Genomic DNA, 27,719 nt, shown 5'->3' on the forward strand with positions numbered 1-27,719 from the left:
CTCAGAAAAACCGAGTTGCTTTTTATTTGCCAATTTATCTTTTACACAAAAAGCAGTAAACAATGTACACATGTGCACAAATCACATGTGGAAAAATAAACACAATAAACACACTTCAACATTAAATGTGTCAATTAGTTTTATTTAAAAACATACAAAAAAAATTATGAATTTTGATGATATTTTATGATATGTTGTCCATCACATTTCGATTAGTGCTTTAGTGATACTGCTCCACTTTATTCTAAAATGTTATATATTTCATATATTTTTTATAAAGCTGGTGTCCTTTATTCACTGTTCAATTGGATATAAATATTTACAGAACAGCGTTTCGAGTATGAAAGGTTATCATACAAACACTTAAACATTCAGCACAATATAATTTTATCAAACTTGTAGAAAACAGTTTATAAAAAAGTGACAAAACACTGAAGACATCTCGCTGGATTAAATTCATCCAAACTCGGAAAATGTCCACGGGATCTGTTTGTGCCGGAAGAATTAAGTTCATGAATTCACATTTTCATATAAAAAGAGTGTTGTGGTGCCTTTTTGTACTTTCTGTTTGTTTGCCATCCTTCTCTCTTTTTTAGTTTCCCTTCTTTAATCTCTTTGAAGTCTTTTCGTGACTCCAGAATCCTGTCACAGTGTTCTGGTAAAGTTGTAGTTCCCCCATATAGAAAACCTTTTCTGCTCAATATAGCTCCATATTTTTTTTCTTGAGCTCCACTAGAGTAGCATTGCATGGTTCACAGTTGGCAATAATTGTTATTTACCTCATCCTGGGCTCTGGTTCAGCCCTCAGTCCACCCTCTGTCTGAAACAAGCTGGCCTAGCTGCTTTCTCTCTTCAAGATCACAGCATAAATACATTCACTGTACACAGGGATGTTTCTCTTTTATTTCATTTCCAGTGAAAATGATGGTACACTAAAAATATTCAGTGATGAAAGCTGTTGGCTTCCTCATTAGTGTGATGTTGAAATAAGAATTCTTTTGACACATTTAAATGTGAAAGTAAAAGTGAAAATGAGATTTAAAGGAATCTGTGCTGGATGTAATTTAACTGATGTACAGGAAATGATATAATGACCACATTTTTCACACCTGAAACTTGTTCCTATAGTGATGCTTTTGCAGATGTATTATCTTTAAGACCACAATCACATTGATCTGTCAGAGGTAACAACTGTATTCCAATTGTGTGCACGATTCACAGTTCAAAATAAACTTTCGTTGTCTCATACTCGGTTGTCGTGCAGCCACCTTACTGAGCTGTTTTAGCTCCTCCCCCTTTAAGACAGCTTCAACTGCTCCTTGTAAACAGAAAGTTTGACTAGCAGGTAGGCGGAGCTTAAGTGCCTGAGATGACCATGTTAGGGATATCGCCTAATGGCGATGTCACACAGATCCAAGAGTAGAAAAAACTGTAATAAAGTGAGTATTTAGAGCAGTGTACAGCCTGAGCATTAGAGTCACAGGGATCACTGTGAGTACACTGATCTCATTATTAGAGAGTTTACAGGTACAGGTACTTTTGATAATTGCATCTAAAAAATGTAACTAAGCCTTCCACCACCAGAGGCACCATTTTACCAGTGGGTCTATAACATGTCTTTGGAAGTCTGCTGTGCTTTTAATGTTTAATTTTCCTTGTTATGCCTTTGCTTTTTGTAAGCCACTATTTTAACCAAGGCTGTGTTCTTAATGGTTAAATAAAGCCCTGGAGGACGGAGCTGTGGCCCCCCCACACCCGCTAGCAGATTATTACATGAAGGAACCTTTTAAAAAAACAAAAAACAAGCGCGTCCATGCTCACAGGTGTACACACGGGTGATCACACCCACAAACTACACCCTTTTTGGCTCCTACCTCAAAGCACACTGTGTTCTGTTGATCTTATGTGCTGCACAATAATGTTTAACATTTAGTATTTACTGTCATATTCCCATATATCATTGTGATGTTGTTTATTCTATTACTCTTGTTCTCTTCTGCTTGCTTTCTTTTTTCTTTCTCAGCAGGTGATCCAGGTGATTGATATATGCATTTCTTTTTCTCTGCCCGTTCTGTTGGTTTTTGTCTTTTGCCCTTCTCCCCCGTCCCTCTTCTCAGCTGTTTCTCTTTCCCTCTTTCTTTCTCCCTTTCTTTCCCCCAGTCAAGTCTGTCCCGTATTCAGTAAGTGAAAATAAAATAAACAATAAAAGGTGAACCATTACGGCAAGGCTGGGATGGTCAGTTTGGTAAAGTAAATCCGTTGGGCATCTTTCTTTGCCTTTAGACAACAATTCTGATGGCAAAAGAGCCAAACGGGACAGGCCAAAAAAAAAAAAAAAAAAAAAGGTTAAATAAAGCATGTGTTTGCGAGACAATTTTTTGTATATCAGGCAGGTGCACATATACTGCAAAGGTCTACTTTTACAATGTGAGTATTTTTAAGCAGCACCTGAGGGTGTCAGTAACTTACTTCACCCCAGCCCCACAGGCCTAAAGACTGCTTGGCAACTGCCTGGCAACCACCGTTTGGCTGTGATTCATTGCTGGAGTTTGCTAGCAGTCAGTGAAATTTTTCACAAACAGGTGTAGTGTGCTGTAGTAAAACGTTCGTTGCAGTAGCAAGGGTTGTATGAAATTTCTATGAAAGGTGCCGACTTGTTTGCAAACACTCTGCAGCTACTCGCTAAGTGTTTGTTAAGCAGTGACATGTGTGAAGAAACTGGAAACTGATGTTCACGTTAATGTGAACATTAACGTGAACATTCTCTTTCTCTTAGTGAAAGGACGCTGACTAAATCCAGATGATCTTCATTCCGCACTGCAGTCTTGCTATATCTAAAACTACAAATTATGAGCTTCCTGTCTGACCTTATGCTAACATGGAAAATTTCTGCTTGGAACTAACAGTTCTTTGACATATTGGTAAAGATTTATGGGTTTGATTAGATAAGTCATCTCAAAACAGGAAATATTATACATGCAGAAGGAGTGGAATTTGGTACAGTGGTGTCCCACAGTGTAGTGCTAAACATATTGTTACATGTTGCCAATGGCAACTCATGTGTCTCCCTATAACGTGATATTTTTTCCTTATTTTCATGCCAGGCAAGTGTTACTTTAATTAAATTTCTATAGCAAGAAAACATTATATTTTGATCATTTACCTATATATATGGATGTGCTTAAGTATATGATTGCATATATATGTGCATCCTCACTTCTGGCTACAAAAACCCAACAAGGGGGAGGCCAAAACACTAAAGTTGGATAGTCAAAATGTCAGGGGTGACGTCACAGTAGTTAGGGCGACCTTTTTATGTAGTTTATGACTTCATCAAAGACAAATAAAAAAAAATCTTGAAAAACAGAGTCCCGTGTTACTCAGGTTATTAGTTTTGGCACGCAGTTTGGGACTGATATACTGCTCAATGGCCAAAAACTAAACATCGTAAGTGAAACTTTACATAAGTATACACTGTCAGTCACATTAAGAAGTTCTATCTAAAAACAAGAAAACCATTCTGAAATGTTAGCCATGATGTATAAACAAAACAGTGATAAAAAAATTATTTTTGCCTTATAATGCAAGCACATTGCTCCGTTATAAGTGAAGCATCCACCACACCGAGTAATTCACTGCTTAGTGGCAGTGTCCTTTCAACCAGCATAGAAAAAAGCTACCTATGCAGTCTCAGTGAAAAGTGTTTTCTCAGAATCCACTTCATGTTATCAGTTCTTTTTCTTTGCCATTCTCTGATATTTTCTGATTCACCATCTGGTAATCACTTTCCTGATACCTGTCTCTTTTCCGCAGGACGACGATTGTCAGCAGGTAGCAGAGCAACCCTCCACACACAAAGACCACCTGCAGCCCTAGAAACCTGAATACACAAACAGGTGGTTATGGTTTTTTTATGGTTGTTTTTATGGTTGGGGGCTAGTCCGGGATGCAATCAGATGACAGAACGCTTTACAAAGCAAGAAATCTCTACTGAGAATGAGAAAAGTGTGATTCTGTGCTGGCAGTGAAATTTTTAGCCTTTATAACTGCAGAAAATGTGTTCATTTCAGTTGTTGTTTTTATAAGGATTATGAAATTGTTTTACTCTTTTAAAAAGAATTTACAGCCTGTCTCACAAAATGCATCACAATATTTATATAAATGACAATTTAATCTTTCCTACTATGAGAAGGAATGATTGCTGCATTCATTTCAATAGTCAAATAAACTTAATGACCACTTTTTGTATTTTGTTAGTATCTTTAAATGTTCCTTTTACCTGCTTCTGAAGCGCTCTAAGTTGTAGTATTGACAGGACGTCTGCTTGCCACATTTCTTGCCCCATAAGATGCAGGTGGTGTCGATGACACTGCCGTACAACACTGGACCGGGCATGAATGCTGTAAATAGACCAAGATGAATACTCAGTTAAAATCATAATTTTGGCCCCAAATTATTATTATTTTTTAAATAATTCATTCATTTGGATTTATTTATGTCAAAAAGTAAACAGTGCAGCCTCTATGACTGGTGGATGGTGACACAGGTGGCTGTAGCTGTTAGCTGTCTGCTTGGCTTCACTTTGGCTAACTGGAGTCCGTGACCATGTTTGTGCTGTTGGAGCCGTTTTTAATTTATCTGACCAGTAAAATGGCCACTGTGGTAATTGTACGAAGAGCTTGTCCAGTAGGTCTCAGCACTAGTTTTGGTGGCTGAAGTTTGAGGATTTTTATCTGAATGTTTCTTTGCACTGCTGTCTTGTGCAAATATAATCATATCTGGCTCCAAAAAATAAAAAATAAATAAGATGGTAAAACTGATTCTTAACATTGCCAGAAACCAGTGTATGAAACTGCATCTAAGCATATAAGCATCAAAGAAAATGCCTTCAGCAGGTCTTTGAGTTTAAACACAGACCTCGTGTCACTGGAGAACGTATGTGATGACTTACCGAGGACTCTGAACAGCATGTACTGAACTCCCACTGCGAAAGACTTATCCTCTGGAGGTACCTCCCTGCAGCAGAGACATCACATTCATGATAACGAAAAACAGGCTTCCAGTAGCTGTTATTTAATGGAGTAGGCAATCTGCAGAGAAATCTCTAGATTCTTCACATGTTTAGAAAAGAAAGTAGTACCTGACTGGAATGTGAAAATATTTGTCTAAAGGCTAAAGATTGTGTTAAAACAACAACAATTTGTCATGTGACTCTGTAGGGAATGAAAGGCAGCTTTACAAGTTTTTCTTTTTTTTTCATAAAACTTTTGTTTTGGTGTCCTTCCTTTAAATTACTTAAAACTGTTGCTAATGAAAAGACTCCGACTTAAGCATTCCCCATTATTTGACATTATATTATCTTTTCCATACCTGAGTATCATCATGCATGATGGTGTCTGGGAAAAGGCGGCGATGAAGGCAGTGAGACCCAGCAGAATCACGAAGGGTAGGAGGAGATGCTCACACCCACTGCCACAGCTCCGAGGTAAGGCGAAGCTGAGACCACCGACACACCGGCACTCAGTGTATTTCTACAGAAACGCACATGCAAATAGATCTGTTATTTGTACAGCTTTTTTTTTAAGTAAACCTGTTTGCATTTTATTTCCTCTCTTGTACAAAGTAATTCTTAAATAATGAAGTCGGTCTATTGCCGGTGCCAGTTTCATCATAAAGTCAGAAACGGTGCTTGGATTAGAAATTGATTCATTCTGTCAGTGAATAACTGAGTTCACAAAATCATGGGAAGTCAACGGTTGTTAGACCATTAGGGTCCGTCAAACCTACAAAAAAATGTTCCTACAGTGGGAGAGGTTTGGGAGAGTTCTGCAACATCTGGATGTAGAATTTCTTGCACATCTGGCCAATTACTCAAGGTCCCAATTTAGATTCTTTAAAACCAGTATTTTTACTTTCACTTTCATAGGTAAATCCACAGACAGACTGGTAAAATGAAAAGTGGGACACTCATACCATCGCAGTGACACAAACACATGACACTCCTAAAGATACCACCCCGAGTGGGCCCCTAATCCTTTCTGGCAGCACACACTGAATTTAAGCTTAACATCTGTAATAGTGAGACCACCTTGGAACAGCTGTAAGCTATTAAAACTCAAGGATACAAATGAAATAATAATAATGATAAACTGGCAGCTAAATTTGCTTCTCAGTGCAGTTTATTGTGGTCTGTTTTCTTTCAGGGCCTTTTCCACAGAATGTTCAGGCTACACAAATATCAATAAGATGATGGTGTGTGTGTAAGAGTCTGAAATAAAGCCAGCGTATATCTAAGACTGAAAGAGAAAACGAAATGTTTCTGCCGCCTCCACGTCTCAATGCCTCATATTCTCAAGGAATGTGATGTCACTGATTTCCTAAGAGCACAAACAAATGAAATGGGAACTGGCAGCAAACCACCACAGAAAGCATGCCAGTTCCTTGTGACTACACACCACTTGAATTTAAATTTGAATAGCAAACAGAGCTGAGCCTTAGTCACAATGTGAGATAACAGATCGGTTCACAGGAAAAAATTTCTGGAAAGATGATTAACTGAGTCTTACCACGACTTTGCTGAAGTTGTCTGTTTCTACAGATTGACAGCCAGCATGGCAAGGAGACCTGAACTCCATGCCGTCTGAACCACAGACCGGGTTAAACGCCTCCTCAGAACAGTGACAGTTAGAACTGCACTGCAACAAATCATAGCTGAAAATACGAACACACATTTTTATTAACATTTTAAAGGTGAATAAAGAAGCTGTAGATGCCTACAATAAGTATTATTAACATATATTCTGAATCATTTTATCAAGTTCATCTGGATTTTTATCAAAATGAGATGTCAAAGGCTTTACTAAGTATCAGTTACACAAAGGTCTCATCACCAACAAAAGAAAGGAACCTGTAAATCATGCCTTTTGCACTGTAGCAGTTACAGCAGTGAAGTAAACTGGTGCCAAAGGTAAAATTGGTTGCCACCAGTGGTCAAATGAACCATTTAACCGATGGTTGATCAGTGGTATCCTTTCCATGAAACTATATAAATAAGCGTATGGGGTTTCTGCTCTTGCTCTTGACGAAGGCGGTCGCACTTTTCTCCTCTCCCTTATCTTCCCTGCTTAGCTTCTTATGTCCTTGTCTTGTCTTGTGTTTTTACTTTTCTCTGGAACACTCTCTCACAGTCTGCTCTCTAAAACCTAAAAGAGGAATTATGGATTTGATCAACTGGTCTCTGAATGCAATTGACACCCCTTGTCAACGAGAAGTCTGGGCTTGGGTGAGCCTGAGTGCTGAAGATATCTACCTATTCGGAACCATGATAACAGGGTTCTGGCTGATCGGAGCTGGCTTGGCCCTGACTTATCGAAGAATTAAGGAAGCGGAACCGGCTGTTCAAACCCCCACAAGGCTGCCCGCTGGGATTGAAACGATGGGAGAGGCGTGAGTTTCTCAAAATGGGCTCATTGAGTGCAGCACGGATAAGATCTTGGAGAGGCTACGGCTGCTGTGAATACTCAGAACAAGACCACTGAGTGAAAAACTGGATTACATCTGGAGGGGCTCGCTCGAACAACACCTTTGAGCGCAAATTCGATCACATCTTGGGGGAGTGCACTGCGGTCGTGAGTTCTCAGAACCTGCTCTTTGAGCAAAAAGAATGACAACATCACGGAGCGTAAGTTTGATAACATCATGGCGAAGCTCGCAGCTCTCCAACGGGAGATTGAGAGACCAGTGTTGGACTGTAGAACTGCTTTGAAATTCATATGAGTTGTTCGCACTAAAGTAAAAAGCACCATCACTTCATGCGGATACCCCTTTGGCACCAGCTGTTGTCTCAAGGCTGGAGCCGAACAAAAACACCCTGATAACGACTGTGTTTAGACTGTTCTTCCCATTTCATGCAAGGCCACCTGGGTTGGCTGGCAGACTGTTTACTTAGCCTGGCAGGACGAAGGACACTGTCTCAGCTGAACTCTGGACACGCACACACACACACATATACACTGATATGCACACACTCATCCCCCCCTCCCTTTCCAAACGCCTTCAACGCTTATTCCCTTCCAATGCTGACGGTGGATCAAGGAGACCAGCGCACAGGCTGCAGGCCCGGATGTGCTGTCTACACTGGCTGTCTCTCACCCTTTACCCCCCCTGTTGCTTGTCATGTGTTTCTTTGGTGTATTAAGAGTTTTTGGGCAACTTAGTTGTTTTATTTAATCAGTAATTTTGTTTTATTAGTTCGAGTTTTCACGAGTTTGTGATATTATAATAAACAAGTGAGAACATTTGTTTGCCATCTATGGTACACTTAGTCCCCTGTTAAGGTGAATTTGTTCTGAATATACAATAAAAAATATAAATCATGGATTTACATGGTAACGGGACAAGTACCTGTTGTTAGAAACCCCAGCAATGTTCTGTGTGGGACAGCCGAGGAACAGCATTGGTAGGGCAGTCAGAATGCAGAGAAGGATGGCTATTGTGCACAATTTGCTGGCGCCATTGACTGAAAGATTGAACCGACGCATCAGAGCTCCACCCAGGACGGTCCCCAGTACCGCCATTGGGATCCCGACTCCTCCTGCGAAAAATCAATAATTCAGAAAACAGAAGCTTCATTTTTATGTCCACAGCTTGATTCCGCTGTAACGACTTTCATGGCACTATTCAGGTCCTCTCACCTATCATCATGGTGGAGAAAGAGGCACTCTGGCTGAACTGTTTCTCAATGAACTTGGCCATAAAGGTGGCGAGGCCGGACAGCAGAGCTGACAAGTTCACCAGAGCCAGAACCACCAGCAGGTAGATGGGATTTCGCAGCGTTCGCAGAGCGATTTTAGGAAAACCTGAGGGAGGTGTACAGTATGACTGAGGATTAATATGCATTACTAAGTTTCTAATGGACAAAAAATAGCATTTAGACTAATAGGTACATAGACTAAAGAGCATAAAATGCTGGATGATGCAGCTGGATGAAGTAGCCCTTGCTGCTGTTGACCTCTTTTAAATTGGTTGACACCCTTCAGTCACCTCAGCTGGACAGGAAACAGAAGTGGAAAAAGGACTCTTACTTTTGAGGAACTGAATGAGGGTAGGTTCCTGTCGTGTGTCTGTCTGCTGCTGCTGCTCCTTACTTTCTGGTTCGGGGTCAATGTCTTCTGGATCTTCCTGCACAAATATGGAAAGAATATCACATGGCAGCCTTGTTTTTCCACTGTGAGATGTGAAACCAGTAAATGGAAGTTTACATTCATGAATCTGTCTGAGGCTTTGGATAAATGTTTCCTGGCTGGTTCCTGGGAAATGCGAGTTACTCGCAGGCATGAATTATTTAATCTAAAATCTTGACAAATGCCAAGATTATTTGAAGAACGGTTTTTGGAATGGAGACTATTTTACCCTGTGGCAGATAAAGAAGGCGTTTGAACCTTGAGATAAATCTACATTCCCACTGTAACCACAGGCCAGGACTGGATAGTGGAGCAACAGTAGGGTGATGTGTACTTTGAAAATGTACCATTACTGCCTAACCAGCTGTGACTGATACTATTTATTGACCCTGTGGTGGTCATTTTACAATGTGACGGACCCTAAACCTGGACCAGTGTGATTTAGTAGTTAGTTGTTCCCCTCCAGTCTGTTAGACTGCAGACGGTTTTGTGTCAGAGAGCACAATGACTCATGGGTGTGTTAATGTTCAAGTTGTCAGATTAGCAGCAGTATTATCATTGCATGTGTTTATTCCTGCACAGTGCTGAGCATAGCACACTGTTCAAAAACAAGAAGTGAAAGTGCAGCTGTGCAGTCTGTGAAGCACATGCTGCACAGGTAAGAAAGAAAAACTGTTGCGAGTCTTTTTGCCACACAAATTTGCTACAAAATGTTTTATTCACCAAGAACCTTGTTTGGATAAAATCGGAAAGCTTAAATACTCTTCTCAACTTCACAAATGTCTTCGTGTGGGCGGGAAGGATCCAAACTGGATACTGTCCAAAATATCTGGGTCAGGGCTGAGCTTCCAGCTCCCTCCAGCTAAGTAATGAGGTGAAGATAGTAGGCCATAACACACACACAATATATATACAGTATATATATACATATATACATACATGTGATACATGTGAGTAATTATTGGCCAGTTTAGTCAGTAATTCTTCACCAAACTCAGCAGAGAAACCTGGTTCAGTTCATGGAGTCGTCACAAAAGCCTTTCACTGCTGCAGCTTTTCAAACAAATGACCGAGTCTGTTCCAGACTGTTGCTCAACAGTGATTTATCTCACAGAGCTCACGGATGTCCACTAAGTGCAAAGGTTTTATTTAAGCACGGAAATACTTTCAGTTTAAAATCTAGTCAGAGTTGTGCTACAGAGAGTTACGTTTCATTAACAATAACATAATTAAACAATGAAATATGTGAGAAAGACTCCATCACAAAACTGAAATAAGTTTCATCATTTAACCCTTTAAAGATTAAAAAATGCTTTCTTATGTGGGGACAAGATTAGGATGCAGCAGTGCGCAGTGTGACGTCTAAAAATGAAAATTTACTTAAAGCAGCTGTGAAGATAGAAAAGTTTCCTGCTGTATAGTCAAAACTATTCTGATTGGTCTGTTTTGGCTGGTTTATGGTTCTTACCTTGGATCTGATGGACAGATCCCTGCTTTAATCTATAGACAGTAATCTGTATCTTAGGTTTGACAGATTGGTTACCAGCTGTTAGTTTGTGGATATTACCCTCATTCCTGCAGCATGTGGACTTTGTTAGTTCGTCTTTAGTGGCTACTTATGCAACTGTTCTAAGGAAGGTCCAGGAGGTCTTTTTAAATATTATGTGATGCAAGTCTAACAGTGGAAAACTTCCAAGGCATCAACTTGAAGTTTTCATAAAACACCCTGCTGACATTAACACAGTTATTACATCTTCAGTTTTAGAGTGATCTGATTTGCTATCTCAGAAGAGTCTCTTGCCTGACCACTTCTATGTAAGGTTTAGGTAGCATGAGCAGCAGGAAATGTACGGTACTGTTGGGTGTATTTTTCTAATGGACTGAAATTTAATGTCTCTATATATAAAACATACAGATTTTGTTTCAATTTGTTAGATATTTTGCTTTGTTCTGCATTCTTGGACAGTCCAGGTCATCTCAAACCAGCTTGATCTGTTTGATTTTCCTGCAGTTGGATGAACTCCTGACCTATCAGTCCAACTGCCTTTGCCTTTCTACAGACAGGCAGTTTGTCAGTAGATCAACTTTCAACAGCTAAGAAAATTTTTTTAATTCAATAATTGAAATAATTAAAATCTCAGAATTTAGCCCAAAAAGTTATTTTTAATTCATCATTTATCTTTCTACCAAAACATCCTGGACTGGAAATGTCCAGATCCCTTCTTTTCCCAGACTGACTAGCAGTGTTGGTCAAGTTACTTGAAAAAAGTAATCAGTAACTAATTACTGATTACTTCCACAAAAAAGTAATCCCGTTACTTTACTGATTACTTATTTTCAAAAGTAATTAATTACTTAGTTACTTAGTTACTTAGTTACTTTTTAAAAACACGATTTACAACCTGAACAGGTGATAAAGCGATATATCTTTCAGCCCAATTCTACTTTTTCTACATAATCCATCATACAAAATGTAATCAAATGGAAAAGTCTCTTTTTAAAACTTGTTTTATTAGTTTTAATCTTTTAACTTTATGCATCAAGCAAAGATTTAATTATCTGCAACATTCTCTGAGTTGAATAAATGAGTTTAACATTTAAACCTATTTTCTGCACATTCCAGCACATAAAATAAATTTTTTTTTTTTGTCTTTCAAATAGATGCAAGTAAAACACAGAATAAATAACCCTAACCCTAATAATAATAAATAACACACACATGAATAAAGTCAAAGACTAACGGTCCTGTTGCTCTATTTTCACCTGTAAAGCAGGACTGCGGTAGGCGGAGGTTTACCCTGGTGCAGGTGTGCAGCGGTCAGTGGAAGGATACGGCAGTTTCTCTGTGAGTTTCCCATTACGTCGTAGCTACTCGGTGCTTGTTGGAAGTTTAGGGGTTTTTTCGCTGTAAAAAGAAGTTTTCTTCCCACGCACGATGGACGCTAATGTTTTTGTCACTTTTTATGGAATCAAACTCAAAGTAAGGTCAGTACTTCCACGCTTTAAACGCTGCACGCTCATACTCTCTCCCACAATCGATATGTGATCCATTGTTGATCTGCAGACAGCTGTTGTCACTAACGGCGCACTCGCTTACGTCACTGTCGTGAGACATTCTCGCAAAAAATCACGGTTTTAGTAACGCAGTAACGCAGCGTTCCTACGGGAAAGTAACGGTAATCTAATTAGTTACAAGTAACGCGTTGCTGCCCATCTCTGCTGACTAGTCTGCTTTCCTTTTTTCTCACAGCTCTGAGAGTACAGCATTAGCACTGTGTGTAGCAATAACAATGAATCAATCATTTTTTTCACCAGCTTCATACAGACAGAGTTCGTCAGTCATCAGCAAAACCTGGTTGGATCAATCTTCAAGGCTTGATTTTGTTTCTGTTTCTTATGAAATTCACATGATTTCTTGTTGACTGCATTTTCCCCTCTTTACCTTATTTGTGAAATGAGTTCACTCTAACTAAATTGCTCAAATTTCAAAAGACCAGTCTTTTAGCTTCGGATAAACCACAGATCCCCTCTGAGTCTAAACTGCCAAATGGAAAAAAGTCCTTTTCCCCATCAACAAAAACAAAGCAAAACAAAAGAAACCATCCAACATTAGATAACTTACGGTTTGAAATCCATTCACATCAACGTAGCCAGATTTCAAATGACATGGCTCTATTTTTGTCCGCTCAGAAACTCACTTTTAATGAGTCCAACCCTGAACGGTTAGAGCTAACATTTCAGATGGTAGATCTCAGCAAATACCTCTGACCTGATGGAATGAAAACAGGCTAAAAAATGTGACTGGGAGGCTTTCAGGCAAACATTTGGTCGAGCACTGATGTTTGGCAGCATGCTCAGGGAGTCTTATTCCAAGAAACTCTGTTGGGCAATTGGATAGTTTGTCTCATTTAATTGATAAAACATGTGCAGAAGCTGAACTTTCTCTTTTGTGTTGGGACTGAGCCAAAACACACAAAAGCAGTTTCACGTTTGCACTGGTTGAAGTGAAATAAGTTCAGCTTCACCAACAAAGCCTCATCTTATCCTGTCATTTTGTGTTCCTGTGGTTTAGAAGCAGAAAGTTTCTCTATCATAAAACATAATAACAGCATTGTGAGCTTTTTGCTTTCTTTAGTTAGTGACAGCTGTATTTTGCTGCATTGCAATTACAGATATTTTTAACTAAACGACTCATTTACCTCATGCAGTTTCTGACAAACAAACAAAGTACACCCCCCCCCCCCCCCCCCCCACACACACACACACACACATACATACTTACTCCCTATAATGACGACCATTAAAACCTCTTTGGATTGCAGGTCGGCTTCAGTTGATCATTATCGCATCGAGATAATTAAGATAATCACTTGATTTTGGCTGCTGCCATTAAGATGTTTGAGCGAAGAAACCACAAAGGGCTTCTTGAATTGATGAAAAGTACTGTGATATATTGGCTACAAGCCATTTCATTTCCTAGTTTTGATTCACTCCTTCCTTCAGTGGTGCTTGTGTTTGCTGTGAGGAGAGAAGACAGATCTCCTCCTCTATCCCTGTGTAGAAAACTTCATCCCACATCTGTGCAGATTATTTAAACTAAAATTCATATTCATCATTTAGATAACAATAGCAGCTCTCGGGTGGTCTGATAAACTATCGTAAAATAAAAGTTTTACAACTTTCCCACTGGAAAAAAAGCAATTATAAAAGGTCTTTAAAGATCCATTCATTGTCTTCTTGTTAAAAGTCAGTCACAGCTAAGCAGTGATTCCAAATGTTCGGCCGATCGTGGCTCAAGAGTTGGGAGTTCGCCTTGTAATCGGAAGGTTGCCGGTTTGAGCCCCGGCTTGGGGCTCTCGGTCGTTGTGTCCTTGGGCAAGACACTTCACCCGTTGCCTACTGGTGGTGGTCAGAGGGCCCAGTGGCGCCAGTGTCCGGCAGCCTCGCCTCTGTCAGTGCGCCCCAGGGTGGCTGTGGCTACAATGTAGCTGCCATCACCAGTGTGTGAATGTGTGTGTGAATGTGTGGATGACTGGATGTGTAAAGCGCTTTGGGGTCCTTAGGGACTAGTAAAGCGCTATATAAATACAGGCCATTTACCATCTTCGAACTCCTCACCAAGCTTTGAAGCTAAGCCCAGCCCACCTGAGAAAGGAACCTATTTTGGTTGGTTTTATTCACTACATTGGTCTTTCAGTCATGACTCGAGGTGAGGGCCGGAAGCCAGTCTGGCTATTTAAATCTGTGACCTGGTACCACATGTCAGGCTGCCAAACATAGCTTTGCCACACCTAGAAGCTGAATACCACTCATCATGAAACATAATTCAAAAAAATTCAAGTATATAGAGAGGAGCTGGCAAAATAACCAAAATAGAAGATAAAGAACAATGCATTTAAGTACCAATAGAAAGATTAGCTACTGGTGTATAGCTGGCGAAAGATGGAAAGCCACAGACAACTGGGGCGACCGTGGTTCAGGGGGTTGGGAAGCTCATCTGTAACCAGAAGGTTGCCGGTTTGATCCCCCAGCTCTCTCTGTCCTGGTCGTTTTGTCCTTGGGCAAGACACTCCATCTACCGCCTACTGGTGTTGGCCAGAGGGGCCGATGGTGCGATATGACAGCCTCGCTTCTGTCAGTCACAGGGCAGCTGTGGCTACAACTGTGGTTTGCTTGCACTAGTGTGTGAATGAATAGTAGAATTGTAAAGCGCTTTGGGTGCCTAGAAAAGCTCTGTATAAATTCAATCCGATATTAACTACAGATAAAACATTATGAAATATTTAATAAAATGTTCACTTGAAAAGCCACTCTCCAGCAGAAAGGTTCTATGAAAGACCTGTCAGGTGTATTAATGATTAATCAGATTGATATCTATTTTGTTGGTGGAACAAATGTACAAGTTTTACAGTTTTGCTATTTACGCTCTACTCAACTGTTTTTCTTCCCTAGAATAGAGTTCATCAACCTGTCAGAGAACATGAGTCACTGTGAGCCCCCTGTAATTATCTTCAGTTACACCTGCTACACATGCGCATATCTTGGATCTGTCTGGATTAATCACTAAGCTAGGGGGAGGCAATTATAGGTGTGTAAAGAAAAACAAAGTCAATGCATCTGATGTGCTTCAAGCATTAGCCCTTGAGTGGTGCTGGATTAAATGTTACAAATAACGTGATCTGGGATATTAAGGCCCATAACGGATGCTGACTATGCCCATGAACATTTTCTCTACATGTAAGTTCAATTACACCAACAACAACTCTTCTGTATTAGATAGGACTGACTCACCTCTTTGGGCATGTTTCTGGGGAAGAAGAGGTAAGGTAGTGCAGTGAGAAAGAGGAGGCACGAGGCTACCAGGAAGCCAAGCCACCATGCTCCCACCCAGCGCAGGTCTTTAGTGTCCAACTCAATCTCCTCTGGAAACAGAAGAGAACACAAATCATGAAATCCATGCAAAGAATCCATCCATCCATTGTCTTCCACTTATCAGGGTCAGGGGGGCCAAGAGGCGAGGTAAAGCCTGGACAGGTCGCCAGTCTGTCGCAGGGCTAACACAGAGAGACAGATAACCATTCGCACTAACATTCATGCCTATGGGCAATTTAGAATAATCAATTAACCTAACCCCACTACATGCATGTCTTTGGACTGTGGGAGGAAGCGGGAGTACCCGGAGAGAACCCACGCAAACTTAACACAGAGAGGCCAGATGGTGAGTCAAACTTGCTGTTAGGCAACAGAACTAACCACTGCACCACTGTGTTGCCACATGCGAAGACTACGACTCTTTTTTTTTCATTTTATTTGCAGCTGTTTATTGCCTTATATCAGCCAATAAATTATCAATACATGTAACATAGGGTTAATTCACTGCCAGCCCATAAGCCTATCATTCATCCAAGTACATATCCAAAAATTCTTATATAGGGTGTAATATTTACGCTGCTTTAACCTTTAAACTCCAAACCAATTTGCAACCCACCTCCACTGCAGCTCCCCCTTTATACCTCCAAAGTAATCATGTGATATTAGTTCTCAGTGATGCCTGCTCTGTTGTGAAATACAACCAGGTGGAAGTAATCTTTTGACTCCAGTAGTTCTGCCTAAAGTAATAATATACAAAGACTGAATTTGCTTAAATTCATGAATCTTCTGATAGAAATACGTCTGCAAGTTTGACTTATAACTTGTCCTTCACATTTGTAATATACAGTCGATAATTTAAACGCATACTTGGACCTAAATGGTGAAACAACTGCCCCCCAAATGACTTACTGAGCCAGTTAAGGGAAAAACCTACTGTACGCGCTTTATGGTATAACAACAAGTCATCATACCTCCTTTGTTTGAAAGATGTGTCATTTACACAAAAAACAGAAGTCAGATGAAGCCTATGCTGGTGGAGTTCCATGTTTGGACAGCCATTGCTGTTATTTATAGTTAGGGTTGGTCATGGAGTCATTCCTAACAAAGAACTAAAACTGAATGCTTTTACAGTACAAGCTGAAATCTTCTTCCCTGTCAGAGGTTGTTCTGGATGAAACACAAACGACTTTCTTTTGCTTGGTAAAAGTGAGCTTCCCATAACTCGATCTTGCAAGAACCTACAGGTCCCTGGTTCTAGTGTTTTCACCGTGTGTAACTTGACATTCAGTACTGTGTGAACGTTCTAAGCAAAATCTGATGAAAATTTAGATGCTAGCTGCCTGGTCAGCTTCACCTCAGCTAATTGGATTCCTTCACGTCAACCTCTGGCTCATGTTTGTGCTTTTGGACCCTTTTGGAGCATTTTTAATTATCTGAGCTATAATATGGCTGCTCTGCATTTAAGTGTACTAACAGACCATCCCAGAAGTCTCAGCACCAGTTTTAGAACTTAGTATTTTTTTTCTTTGTTACTAGAGGGGATCTGTGCATTTGTGCAGTCTGCAGGTGCAAGAAGAACTTAGCAGTCCTAGAAATAAACTTTTTATCCAAATATAAACCAGCAGCCAACATAACATCAGCCAAATGTATAATTGGAGGTTTCAAAATGCACACTAAAGAAAAAAAATGGATGCTGTAATTGTGTCTACATCCTAAAATTTATAGATATCAAGACACAACCTGTAGTCTGTAAACACAACTTTCCACTAATTTAACTGTACACCAATGACATGCTGCCAATCTGAAACAAACGTCACTGCCCATCTAAAAATGTTCACTTGTTTTCCTTGATTTATTAAACCAGTTATGGCTTTGCTTATCGAGGGACACCAATGAAAATGGTTCTACCTATCTGTTTGTGGCTGCACCCATGACGATGAAGAACCTCTGCAGATTTTAGTGACATTCATGTTTGAATCGCCAAACAATGAAGGCTAATCCCAGTGGAACCTGATCATTGAAAAACTCCGTGGGAACTTTGCAAGGCTGTAATTACTGAAGATCAGGAATGAGTAACTCTCTTGGTCCTGCTCTGACAACAACAACATTCCAAAAATCTTGCAATGGACACCTTAACCCGCTTTACCTGTTTACTATATTAACCTCATTACACTGCTCAGTGTGCAGTTATTGTCATGTTAAGACTGCTCTGCTTTTATCTATTATCTGACATTAGCACTGGTTCCAGTGGTGAAGGTTTCAAATAAGGTGAGTGTGACCGCTCTTATGCAACAGCAACCAAGAGAAGAATTCCAAAATAAAATCCATTAATTGTAGAAAAACAAAGACAAATGTTTTTGTTTCCAAAACAAAAACAATGCTTTACAAATTTTAATCTATTGTCCAATTACTGTCCTCACTGTCAATCCAGCTGTTATTATTGGAAAACCTTCCCAGATATTTCACAGCGTAGCTGACTCTTTGTAAAACTAAAGAAGAAAGGATGGATAAACATTAAAAGTTAAAATACTTTAGTTATCAGAAAAATCTGTTGGTTCCTTAATTTCATATCTATTTATTACATCTCCTGTGATCCTAAATGAGTGAAAGAAAAAGGAGGAATGTATCATCAAAACTGCCTAAACGCATTTAAAGTTGAGCTTTTAAGCTGATAAAAATACTTATTGCTAATGAAGCACATGACTGCTGGTTAAAATCTATAATTGGTGATTTTGGTGTTTTATTGACAAAACTTTATAGAAAAACAGGGACAATTTGTAGTGTGTGCAGTAAATGTTTTTTTTAAATATTGTTTCATTGAACATATTTGTCCTTAAATTCTCCTCTGAACATATTTAGTGCTTACTCAGCGCTAAGTTGCCTGAAGGCTCAGTGTAAGCCAATAAACCTACATGCCAACTGTGTTACAAATCAAACCACATCAAAAAAAGCTTTTCATTTACTAGCCCACCAACCACCACCAGTGACACCTTTAAGTGTGTCAATCCCTAATACAGGGAATACAGATCCCTAATACAGATTACGAGGTGACAGCTTCAACTTGTGTGTGTGCTGTTTTATTTTTTTTCAAGGAAATTAAACTTAAACATAACTCTCCAACCTTAGCACCACAAATTAAACCTCAAACATACATTCATGAAGCAAAAGAAAAGCGCCCTCAATTTTCCACGTCCCATCCTGTCCCTGGTCCCCACAAAATAAAATAAGATATACACACTCGCACACATTCTCCTCTGTATGTTTTTACTTACAAACACAGAATTGATGCAACATTTTACATTTTTTCTAAACATGCAAATTGTTAAACATGTTGTGTGACGGCACATTCACTTTCACAATCTGTTGGCCCATGTACGCATTCCACTGGGAATGTTGAAACAAGCAAGTTATTGTTTCAACAAGTCTGTAAAGAGACTGTAACATCATTAATCATGCAGACGTCAAACGACTGCAATGCCTGATTGAATGTCACGAAACTCTCACTCAACTTAGATCAGAAACGAAACCTGAAATATGAGCAGATGTAGCAGAACTATTGATCCCAGAAATGGTGGGAGTTAGCCTGTTAGCATCCAGCACATTACCAGCTAGCCACTTAAGGTTAGGGTCACACATTAAAGCAAGAAGCTTAGAAATGCAATGTCACAAACATAAAGTAATCCTGTTTCTTTTCTCATTACTAGTTTTCAAAAGTAATTAGTTGCTTTGTTACTTAGTTACTTTTTAAAAACATGGGTTAGGGTTAGGATATGTGAACCCTGAATATGTATTAAAGCGATAGACCTTCCAGCCCAATTTTATTGTTTCTGCATAATCCATCATATAACATTGAATCAAATGAAAATGTTTGTTTTTAAAACTTGTTTTATGAGTTTTAATCTTTTAACTTTATGCATCAAGCAAAAATTAAATCATATATAACAATCTTTGACTTGAAGAAATGTTTTTAACGTTTAAAACTATTTTCTGCATATTCTAGCAGATAAAATAAAATAATGTTTCGTGTTTACACTCTTTCAAACAGATGCAAGTAAAACACAATTGGTTAGCAGGAGTGGGGCCGGTGACTGATAATTAGTATGACTAGTTCAAAGAGCTGACTGTGGAGTATTTAATGAAATAAATATAATAGTTTCACTGAAAACACCTCAGATCCTTGTCTGAACATATTTCTAATCTGGATATCTGCCCTAAGCCTGAAACTTTCAACAGCAAATAATCTACTACTTCAGCTACAAAATACCAGCTTACACCTCCAATTACGTCTGGCTGAGTGTGAAGAAAGAAGAGGCAGCAGGAAATCCGCCAAAACATGAGAAATGCTCATTCACGAAAGGCTTCACAGCTTGATCATTTGTTGGATGTCAGAGGTTTGAGTTCAGTTCATTTCTATTATTTGCACCAAATATCGACAGTAATGACGATGCTTCGTTATATAAGTTAAAAACATAACAATGTATTGTTCCAAGAGACCAATGCCTCCAGCAGAGTCGGGTTCAGTATCTCCACAGCAGTAACTGCATAAAGTGTGCAAACACTGACAATCTCCCGGTGTGCTGAACCCAAATATTAATCTTTAGATATCATTCTTTGTTTCAGCATTGCTTTCTCATGAGTAAAACAGGATAAACTAGAACACTTGTTTTTAAACCGCCACCCTTTTGTAGAAATGTTGGCACGGCATAAACAGCCCGAGGACTGAGCGCTGCTGCAGCGTTTCCAGTTAGCAAATACACAAAAACAGGTCATTAGGGTGTGTATCTGTTACAAAACCTGTCTGCGGCCTGATGGTCACGAGAACATGGCTGTCTTAAAGAACTTCACACCACCAGTGAAGACCTCAGCCACTGTTTGCCAAACTGCATCATTTAAATATGATTTATTTTATGGGTTTTTATCTTTTGTAGAAGATTTTAGAGGAAATGACCCACATTAGTCAGCTTTACACTGTTTTTATTAACACCATGTTGAGTGCTCACATGCAGGAAGTCCTCCTTTCCTTTTAAAAATGAGTAAGATAAACTTTCTTTAAACAGCTGTATAGCATTAGCACAGTGTGCCTCCTCACCTTTGGGTACCTTGTCAAAGTCAACATAGAAGCGTAGCATGAGGGCCCCAGTGATGAATCCGAAGGCCGGGCCAATTGAGGTCATAGCAAGGAGGATGCCTGGAAGACACGATAAAAAACCCCCTGAGAAGATGAAAGAGACGCCTGCTGGCCAACGGGTTGACCCTGACCTTTCACCTCAAACATCACTTTGGAATACTTTACCTGCTTTTTTCAGGCGCCTCCGTCAAACATAAAAAAGATTCTGCTAACCAAACATTTCCTACCTCCTCACCATCACATAGACAGATTCATTATGAGGTTACAACAGTAAACATTATACATATGGAACAAGAAGCAGCGGCGAGGTCTGTGAGGTGTTACAAAGAGCTGCATGTGGCTGCTGTGTCGCTGTCCTGCAGTTCTTCTTACACTCAGAGGCCTCAACAAACTTGAAAATGAGATAAAACAGCAAATTTGTTGTATGAAGCAATCTCACATTTAAAGAAAAGGTTTTAACATCTGAGCATGCCCAGCTTTCCTTACACCAGCATGACAGAAAACAAAAGCAAAAGGAGAAGAAATCACACCGTGTCTACAAAATATGCAGCAAGGGCAGCATTTGTGCTGAAATTAGGACAACAATGGAGCTATAGTGAAGAAATTTCACATCATTATTAAAGACTTCCTGCCTGCAGGTCCCAGGATCCTAATTAAAACAGGTTTGTTGTATAAGCAGAGACGCCGCAGGCTAATGTAACTACAATGCAGCACTACAATCACGTCTGTTGTCACAGTGACTGTTCTGTAACAGGTCAGGTGAGCTTCTTGGACTTTGATGACCTCGGTCTCTGCTGTTATCGCCTTCTCATATTTTTATAACGCCCAGTTAAAGTTCTGTAATGTGAGTTGACCTGAGCAGAAAATCTTTCATGGCCTCAAGTGATCTGCTTTCAGTCTGTTAAATACAACTCTTGCCAATGTTTGCCTGATAGTTATGAGGAACAAAGGTATTTGTTACACAGCTATGATATAATAGTGGGTGGTAAAAGAAATGCAGTCATGCTGAAGAGCAATAACTGTTGTGTCTCTTTGGGTCATTCTGGCTTTGTCTTTGAATTAGAGGAAACTTCCCTATTGTTCATTTTCTTTCTTCAAAAAAAAAGTCCACCACAGAGACCAGAAATCTGTTTCAGCGATTGGGGAAAGTCTTCTGATTCTTTTCGTGTCCGCCTCAAACATTCAACCCAACAATGGTTTGAAGCTGGAAGTGCGTTTGGACCCTTTTTCTTTGGATCAAAGACTCAACACTCCAGCCAATTAGAGAGTTTAAATATTTTCCTCCTGATCTGCATCACAGTTGGCAGTTCAGCGGGAATTACGTTTATCAGAGTGTTCATCCAGACCAGCCAATCAAGATCTTCTGTGAGATCAAATTTCAGCAATCAGTTATGACCAGTGTTGGTATATGAGCTGTGTCTTAGATTGCAGTCATCCGTACTTCAACAACAGTTTCAAGTTTGTCAGCTATGAATTCTTTGAAAGTAAAAAGTTTTTGAACACTTCAGAAAGTATAAGCTCATAGATGGAGGATACTCCTTAGTGGAAAATACCTGGTACAGATGTTAAGTCATAGAAAATGTTATTTTCTGTGCTCAGAGGCTCAAAACGTGAGAAACATTCATAAAATGCAGTACTCAATGTGTATAATGTTCTTCTCTCCCCTTTTGCACAGTCGGGGAGTGTGTCAGGATACATTTCACTGCATGTTGTACTTGTATAAGTATGTATGTGACAAATAAAGAATCTTCAAACTAATCAGCAACAGTTGGTTAAATGCAGTGCACTAACACTGATGAGACACTGATACACTGATGGACTTGGGACTTCACTTTGAGGAAACCCCCTCAAGAGACTTCTTGACGTCTTCATCTCAGGTGTATTGAACCTCTAAACTACTTAATCTCCCAGAACGTGACATCGGGACCAAATTGCGAGTTAAAATATCATTCTCTGCTTCCTACCGAGGTAGAGCGGGGAATTCCTTTTGCTTGCGTAGTCGTCGATGTAGGAGATGCCAAAGGGCTGGATGGGGACAGCTCCGACGCCCAACAGCAGCTGACCCAGGAGCAGCATGGGGTAGATCCCCTGCTGGGCAGGGGTCTCCTGTTTCAGGCAGGTCTGATTGTAGGATGAGGTGGTGACTGAGCTTTCTGATTGGCAGAGGTTGGCACTTTTTTCATTGGAGGCTGTTTGGAAAACAGGGACACTTTTAAGATTGTCTGAATTCAACACACAGATTTCGTTCTCTGCAAATAAAATTGAAAGGGAGAAGATTCAGTCTGAACTCAATCTATTTCTAATTTACTGGCACATCAGCTAATTAACGTCCCTTAACTGGACCTGTGAACTGTGTTTGTGCTGTTGGAGCATTAATAATCTGACCAATAATATAACTGCTGTAAGGTTACTGTGGTAACAGAGCGTCAGAGAAGGCTGAGCTCCAGTTAACCAGGAAGTATGTAAACCAGGGACAGTTGATAACTTACTCCACAAAATAAAGAACATTCAAAAAACTCAGGAGGTTCGATGTGTGCGCGTGTTTGTGTGCGTGTGTTTGTGTGCGTGTGTTTGTGTGTGTGTGTTTGTGTGTGTGTTCTCACCGATGATGCTCTTCGTGTAGTGGTACGGTTCACTCATGAAGTGCGTTACCCCCATCAGCAGAGAGGCCAGGCAAGCGAGCAGAGCTCCAGCGCCGATGTACCGTGGCCGATGGACTCGACTCCCAAAGAAGCTCACAAAGATGATGAGGATGGTGTTTCCCACCTGTACTCAGACACACAACATCCGTAATGTAAGACTAACATCAAAGATTTCCAATCCTGTCACCTTCAGGTTCATATTGAGGTTTTTGTTTGTTTTCATCAAAAGGACAACTAAAACATCTCAAACATAAAGCTTAGACCTCGTTCCGATTATCATTCATTTATCGCCATCTTGTATCGTATACTGGACTGTATTCTCAAACCAAAAACAAACTTGTGACTTTCTGAAGAGCCATGAATTCATTAAGCAGGAGTTCAGAGTCCTAGCTGAACTGACCTCGTTGAAGGAGGCCAGGAGCCCAGACTTCTGGCTGGATAGGCCATAGCGCCTCTCGATGGTGGAGATGGAGCTCTTCATGTAGCCCGACACCAAAAGCTGGGCCAGCTGCAGCAAACTGTGGCAAAACACAAAGAACTGCAAACAGAAGAAGAAGAAGACAGAAAGTCAGAAAACGCATTTTAACACAAGCTGCAGTTCCCCTTACATCCACACGAGGCAACAAACTGGCAAACAGACTGACAGGCTGTGTTAAAACCTCCGAAGTCCAACTTTGCCGACTTAAATTCTGACATTTTATTTGGCTTTACTTCACACTAGTTTCCACACCTGCTAACATTAGCATTTGAGAATCTATAGGTGGTAACTTGTAGCTCCACCCACAGTGCGGAAGTAACCTGAGGGTGGTTACATCCATCGTGCATACTGAACAGTCTGTTTCTGGCTCAATTTCAGCACAACGTGAAAGGTACAGACAAGAAACAGTATTTTTCTTTGCCCTGAGCTCGTCCTGGGATCATGTGACTGGAGAACAATTCCAGGATGAAGCTCAGGATGTGAAGTTTCAGTCCCACAGGTTCCAGTGTTTAGACAGGCGAGCGTCTGAGGCCAGCTTTTAAATCTCTCCGCTGCCTGAAGGGATCTGACCTCTGACCTTGCCCACTTCTGATTTTACTGTCACAGGCATTGCTACAGCGCCATGTGATCCTGTGATCAAGTCATTGTGTTTCATTTGTTTTTCCAGACACTCTGGGAGAGCAGACTAACGAACGCAGCTGAGCGTTCTTCTTCATCACTTTAACCCTGGAGAAACCAGGTCAAATTTGACCCCATGGGTTCTCCAGGGTTAAACACTGAAATCAGATCTTTGTGGGACGAGCTGTTAGAGACAAGCCTTAACCACTGGAACATCTGTCTGACACAACATCGGCCTTTAACTGTTTACAGTCCACCATTTTTACCCAGCAGGCCTCATACGAGCCCGGACAGGCCCGAGCACCACTCCCACTTTTTCAGCTCTAAGTTTGAAATAAACAATAAATGTTACAAATTTCCTTCAACTCATCTTTTCTTTCTTTCCTTTGTTGTATTCCCTTCCTTTCTCCCTCAGTCCCTTCCTTCTTTCCTTCCATCCTATCTTTGCTGTGGCGCTGCAGACAAACCTTGATGCTGTTGAAGAGACTCCTGGATCGAGCAGGAACTCGTAGGCTTCTGGGGTCAGAGGTCATGTTGAGGCTGTTGACTCACACGGAGACTGAAGAGTGACCCTGTGAACCACAAACATGGGTGAACCTGCCATTCATCGCTTTTATTCAGCAGAAAGTCCAGCACAAACAGCCCGACACACTCATGCTGAGCAAACACTACCTTCTAGAAGTACTGAGTGCACACAAAAACACACCTACACACACACACACACACACACACACACACACACACACACACACACACACACACACAACCCTGTTCAGCTATCTTAGTGAGGACCTTCATTGACCTAATGCTTTCCCTAGCCCCTGACCCTAAACCTAATCATAACCTAATTGTAACCCTGACACTAAAACCACTAATTTGAAGGCATTTAAAGGCTTCAAATTTGTGAGGACTGGGTTGTGTGTCCTCACAAGTGACTGTTGGTTCTCACAAGTATAGCAGAATGCAGATTTTGGTCCTCACATACACACACAGGGCGTGTGAGTGTTTGGATATAGAGCTGCTGAGTAAAACGTTGATCGTTCTGAGGGTGATTTGACACGGCGTCACAGAGCAGCCAGGTCAGCACCTCTGCGACGGACAGGTGGATGGTGACACAGGTTGCTGTAGCTGCTAGCTTCACCTGCACTGGACCTCTGGATGTGTTTGCGCTGTTTGAACCTTCTGCAGCATTTTTAAAGAAGAATGATAAAAGCTTTGGTCGGAGTGTTTTCACTATCATCAGCACTGAATGCTTATTGGCTCAGTTAGTAGCCAGAGTGCATACTTTGGATATTTCTTCATGTTGACAAATATGAATTTGCAAAATTAACTTCATTTTTTATTAAAAATGACCTGAAAAGGCTGTTTTCCCATTGGCTTCTGTCCAACTAGCTCTTAAACTGTCAGTGTTTCGTAGGATGCTTCAAGCAGAGGAACTGCATTCACCAGTTGACGGCACATTAGCATTCACCCTCTGGGCACCATGAATGTCTGTGAAGAAGTCATCACTTCATCCTGGACCAGTACGGTGGACTGACTGATGTTGGCACAGCCATCATGGCGAAGAGGAGTCTGGTTGGAGGCTTTTATTGCGAAGGGCAAAGGACCAGAAGACAAATGTTGATGTTTACCAAGAAGGTCAAAGCTTTTTTTTTCTTTGAAAGAGTTTTTTTCCCCTAAAACAGAACTGAATGTGAACAAAATTCACAAGAATGTGTTTGATTTGATTTGTGCCGTGTGACGTATTTCCATAATCAGGCTGAAATACAAAGACAACAACAACAGGAAACAGAGAAATTGTGGTAGAAGGAGGTGGAGAAGACAGGAAGTAGCTTCTTATCTTAGACGTCAACCGATTCTGTGACAGATTTTATCTGTCAGAGCCACAAACAGACGACCTTCATGTTTGAAGATAAAACCGATGACCACCACCTCCACCCTCTGCCTCCACACAGACTTCACGGAGTGAGGTGAGATTCCTGATGGTTGGAATAATCTGAATGTTTGTAATGAAGGAAACATTTTCCTTTGGCCAGTTTTTCAGGTCTTCCATGTTGCCAGTTTTCCTCATCACTGTTCGTGAACATGCTCGATCTGAAGATTGCTGATGGTTTACCCGGTGCCTCTCCAACCAAAGCCTGCTAAAATGGGATTGGTTGGTTTTTGTTGGACTACTGAAAGAAGAAAAATCCTTGAAGGTGTCAGGAAACGATTTCCAGCAGATGTCCTACAAGTCGGGTCAAAGACAAGTTCTTTTTTTCAGTAGATTAAATGTTTGACAGCAAGCACAGTGTTTGGAAACAAGCAGCATGGGATAATGAGTAACCAGGATACTGATAGCTTATCACACAATCAGGCCCACTCATGGCTCTGTGTACAGGCTCCTCACATCGTCACCACGTCCCTGAAGAACGAGCAAACTAAACCTGGGAATAACTAATGCCATGCAGGTCATGACATCATTGTTAACTTTATAATCAAGATTTAAATTAATATTTAAACACATTTTATGATTTCTGTTAATATAATATTAGTGCTATTGGAACTCTGTGAAACCTCTGACTGAGCCTGGCTGCGGAGCTCATTACGCTGGTCTCTGACCATGTTTAGCTCCTTGTGATCGCCATGACTGTAAAGGCCGTGTCACACACCAAACAGCTTAAAAATCCAGCTCCAAGCTCGAATTTCTTTATTCCAACTAACAGCACAAAGAATCTGCAGCCAGCTTTTCTCTGTCTGAAGCAACGTCAAGTTACACTCCTGCAACGCGACGGCTGAGCTGTCTCACACACACACACACACACACACACACACACACACACACACACGCGCGCGCGCACACACACACACACACACACACACACACACACACACTCGCGTACTCACAGCTTTAGTGAAAAGTCCCAGCTGTCCCACTAAAAGCCTGAAACCTCCCACAGAGAAAAACACTCAGACTCACTGTGTAGCTCGTCTCTCTGCTGCTCTCACTTTGCTGCAGCTCCGACTTTCTGTTCCACTCAAGCTGCCAACACACCTCCAACTCACTGAGAATAGGAGGAGACAACATGAGCGAGGAGAGTGGTAGAGTTTGAACCCTCCTTCTGTGTTAAGACAGTCTGTGAAAAAAGCCATGTGTGTTAGTGTGTATGTGTGTGTGGGGGGGGGGGATTTCTTCTCTTCAGGACTAAAAACCTAAATAAAAAAATAACACAAAACACACGGACGGCACGGAAGTCAGAAATAGAGTCAGAAATAACATGTATGTTGAATGAAGAACACTTACCTCTTCATGTTCCCCG

The 27,719-nt window shown here is 40.6% G+C and overlaps 1 protein-coding gene across 2 annotated transcripts; it reads right to left on the reverse strand.

Moving 5' to 3' along the window:
- Positions 1-121: 121 nt before the first annotated feature.
- slco2b1 (solute carrier organic anion transporter family, member 2B1) lies at positions 122-27,719 on the reverse strand. 2 transcript variants are annotated; one of them, XM_082548126.1, is made up of 16 exons: positions 27,704-27,719; positions 27,380-27,464; positions 24,888-24,992; positions 23,725-23,862; positions 23,286-23,448; positions 22,647-22,871; positions 20,644-20,742; positions 15,474-15,604; positions 9,084-9,180; positions 8,694-8,858; positions 8,404-8,593; positions 6,567-6,711; positions 5,371-5,531; positions 4,952-5,016; positions 4,280-4,400; positions 122-3,880 (listed from the first exon to the last, which is right to left on the reverse strand). In XM_082548126.1, exons 3-16 carry the CDS (start codon positions 24,951-24,953, stop codon positions 3,721-3,723), a joined length of 1,926 nt encoding a protein of 641 aa, XP_082404252.1. In that variant the 5' UTR covers positions 24,954-24,992; positions 27,380-27,464; positions 27,704-27,719; the 3' UTR covers positions 122-3,720. The 2 variants fall into 2 exon arrangements, with proteins under 2 accessions (XP_082404252.1, XP_082404253.1); XM_082548127.1 differs by lacking the exon at positions 27,704-27,719 and having other exon boundaries at positions 27,307-27,474.

The sequence above is a fragment of the Aulonocara stuartgranti genome (assembly GCF_965226115.1).
Source record: "Aulonocara stuartgranti genome assembly, chromosome: 10".
NCBI lineage: Eukaryota > Metazoa > Chordata > Actinopteri > Cichliformes > Cichlidae > Aulonocara > Aulonocara stuartgranti.

Bases quoted from the DNA above. Each gene is read 5' to 3' on its own strand.
- slco2b1 (XM_082548126.1), bottom strand. From the start codon at position 24,953: ATGACCTCTGACCCCAGAAGCCTACGAGTTCCTGCTCGATCCAGGAGT. The intron at 23,863-24,887 runs GTTTGTCTGCAG...TTCTGTTTGCAG, and splicing joins GTCTCTTCAACAGCATCAAG to TTCTTTGTGTTTTGCCACAG. The intron at 20,743-22,646 runs GTAGGAAGCAGA...CGTGTCTTCCAG, and splicing joins GAATTCCCCGCTCTACCTCG to GCATCCTCCTTGCTATGACC.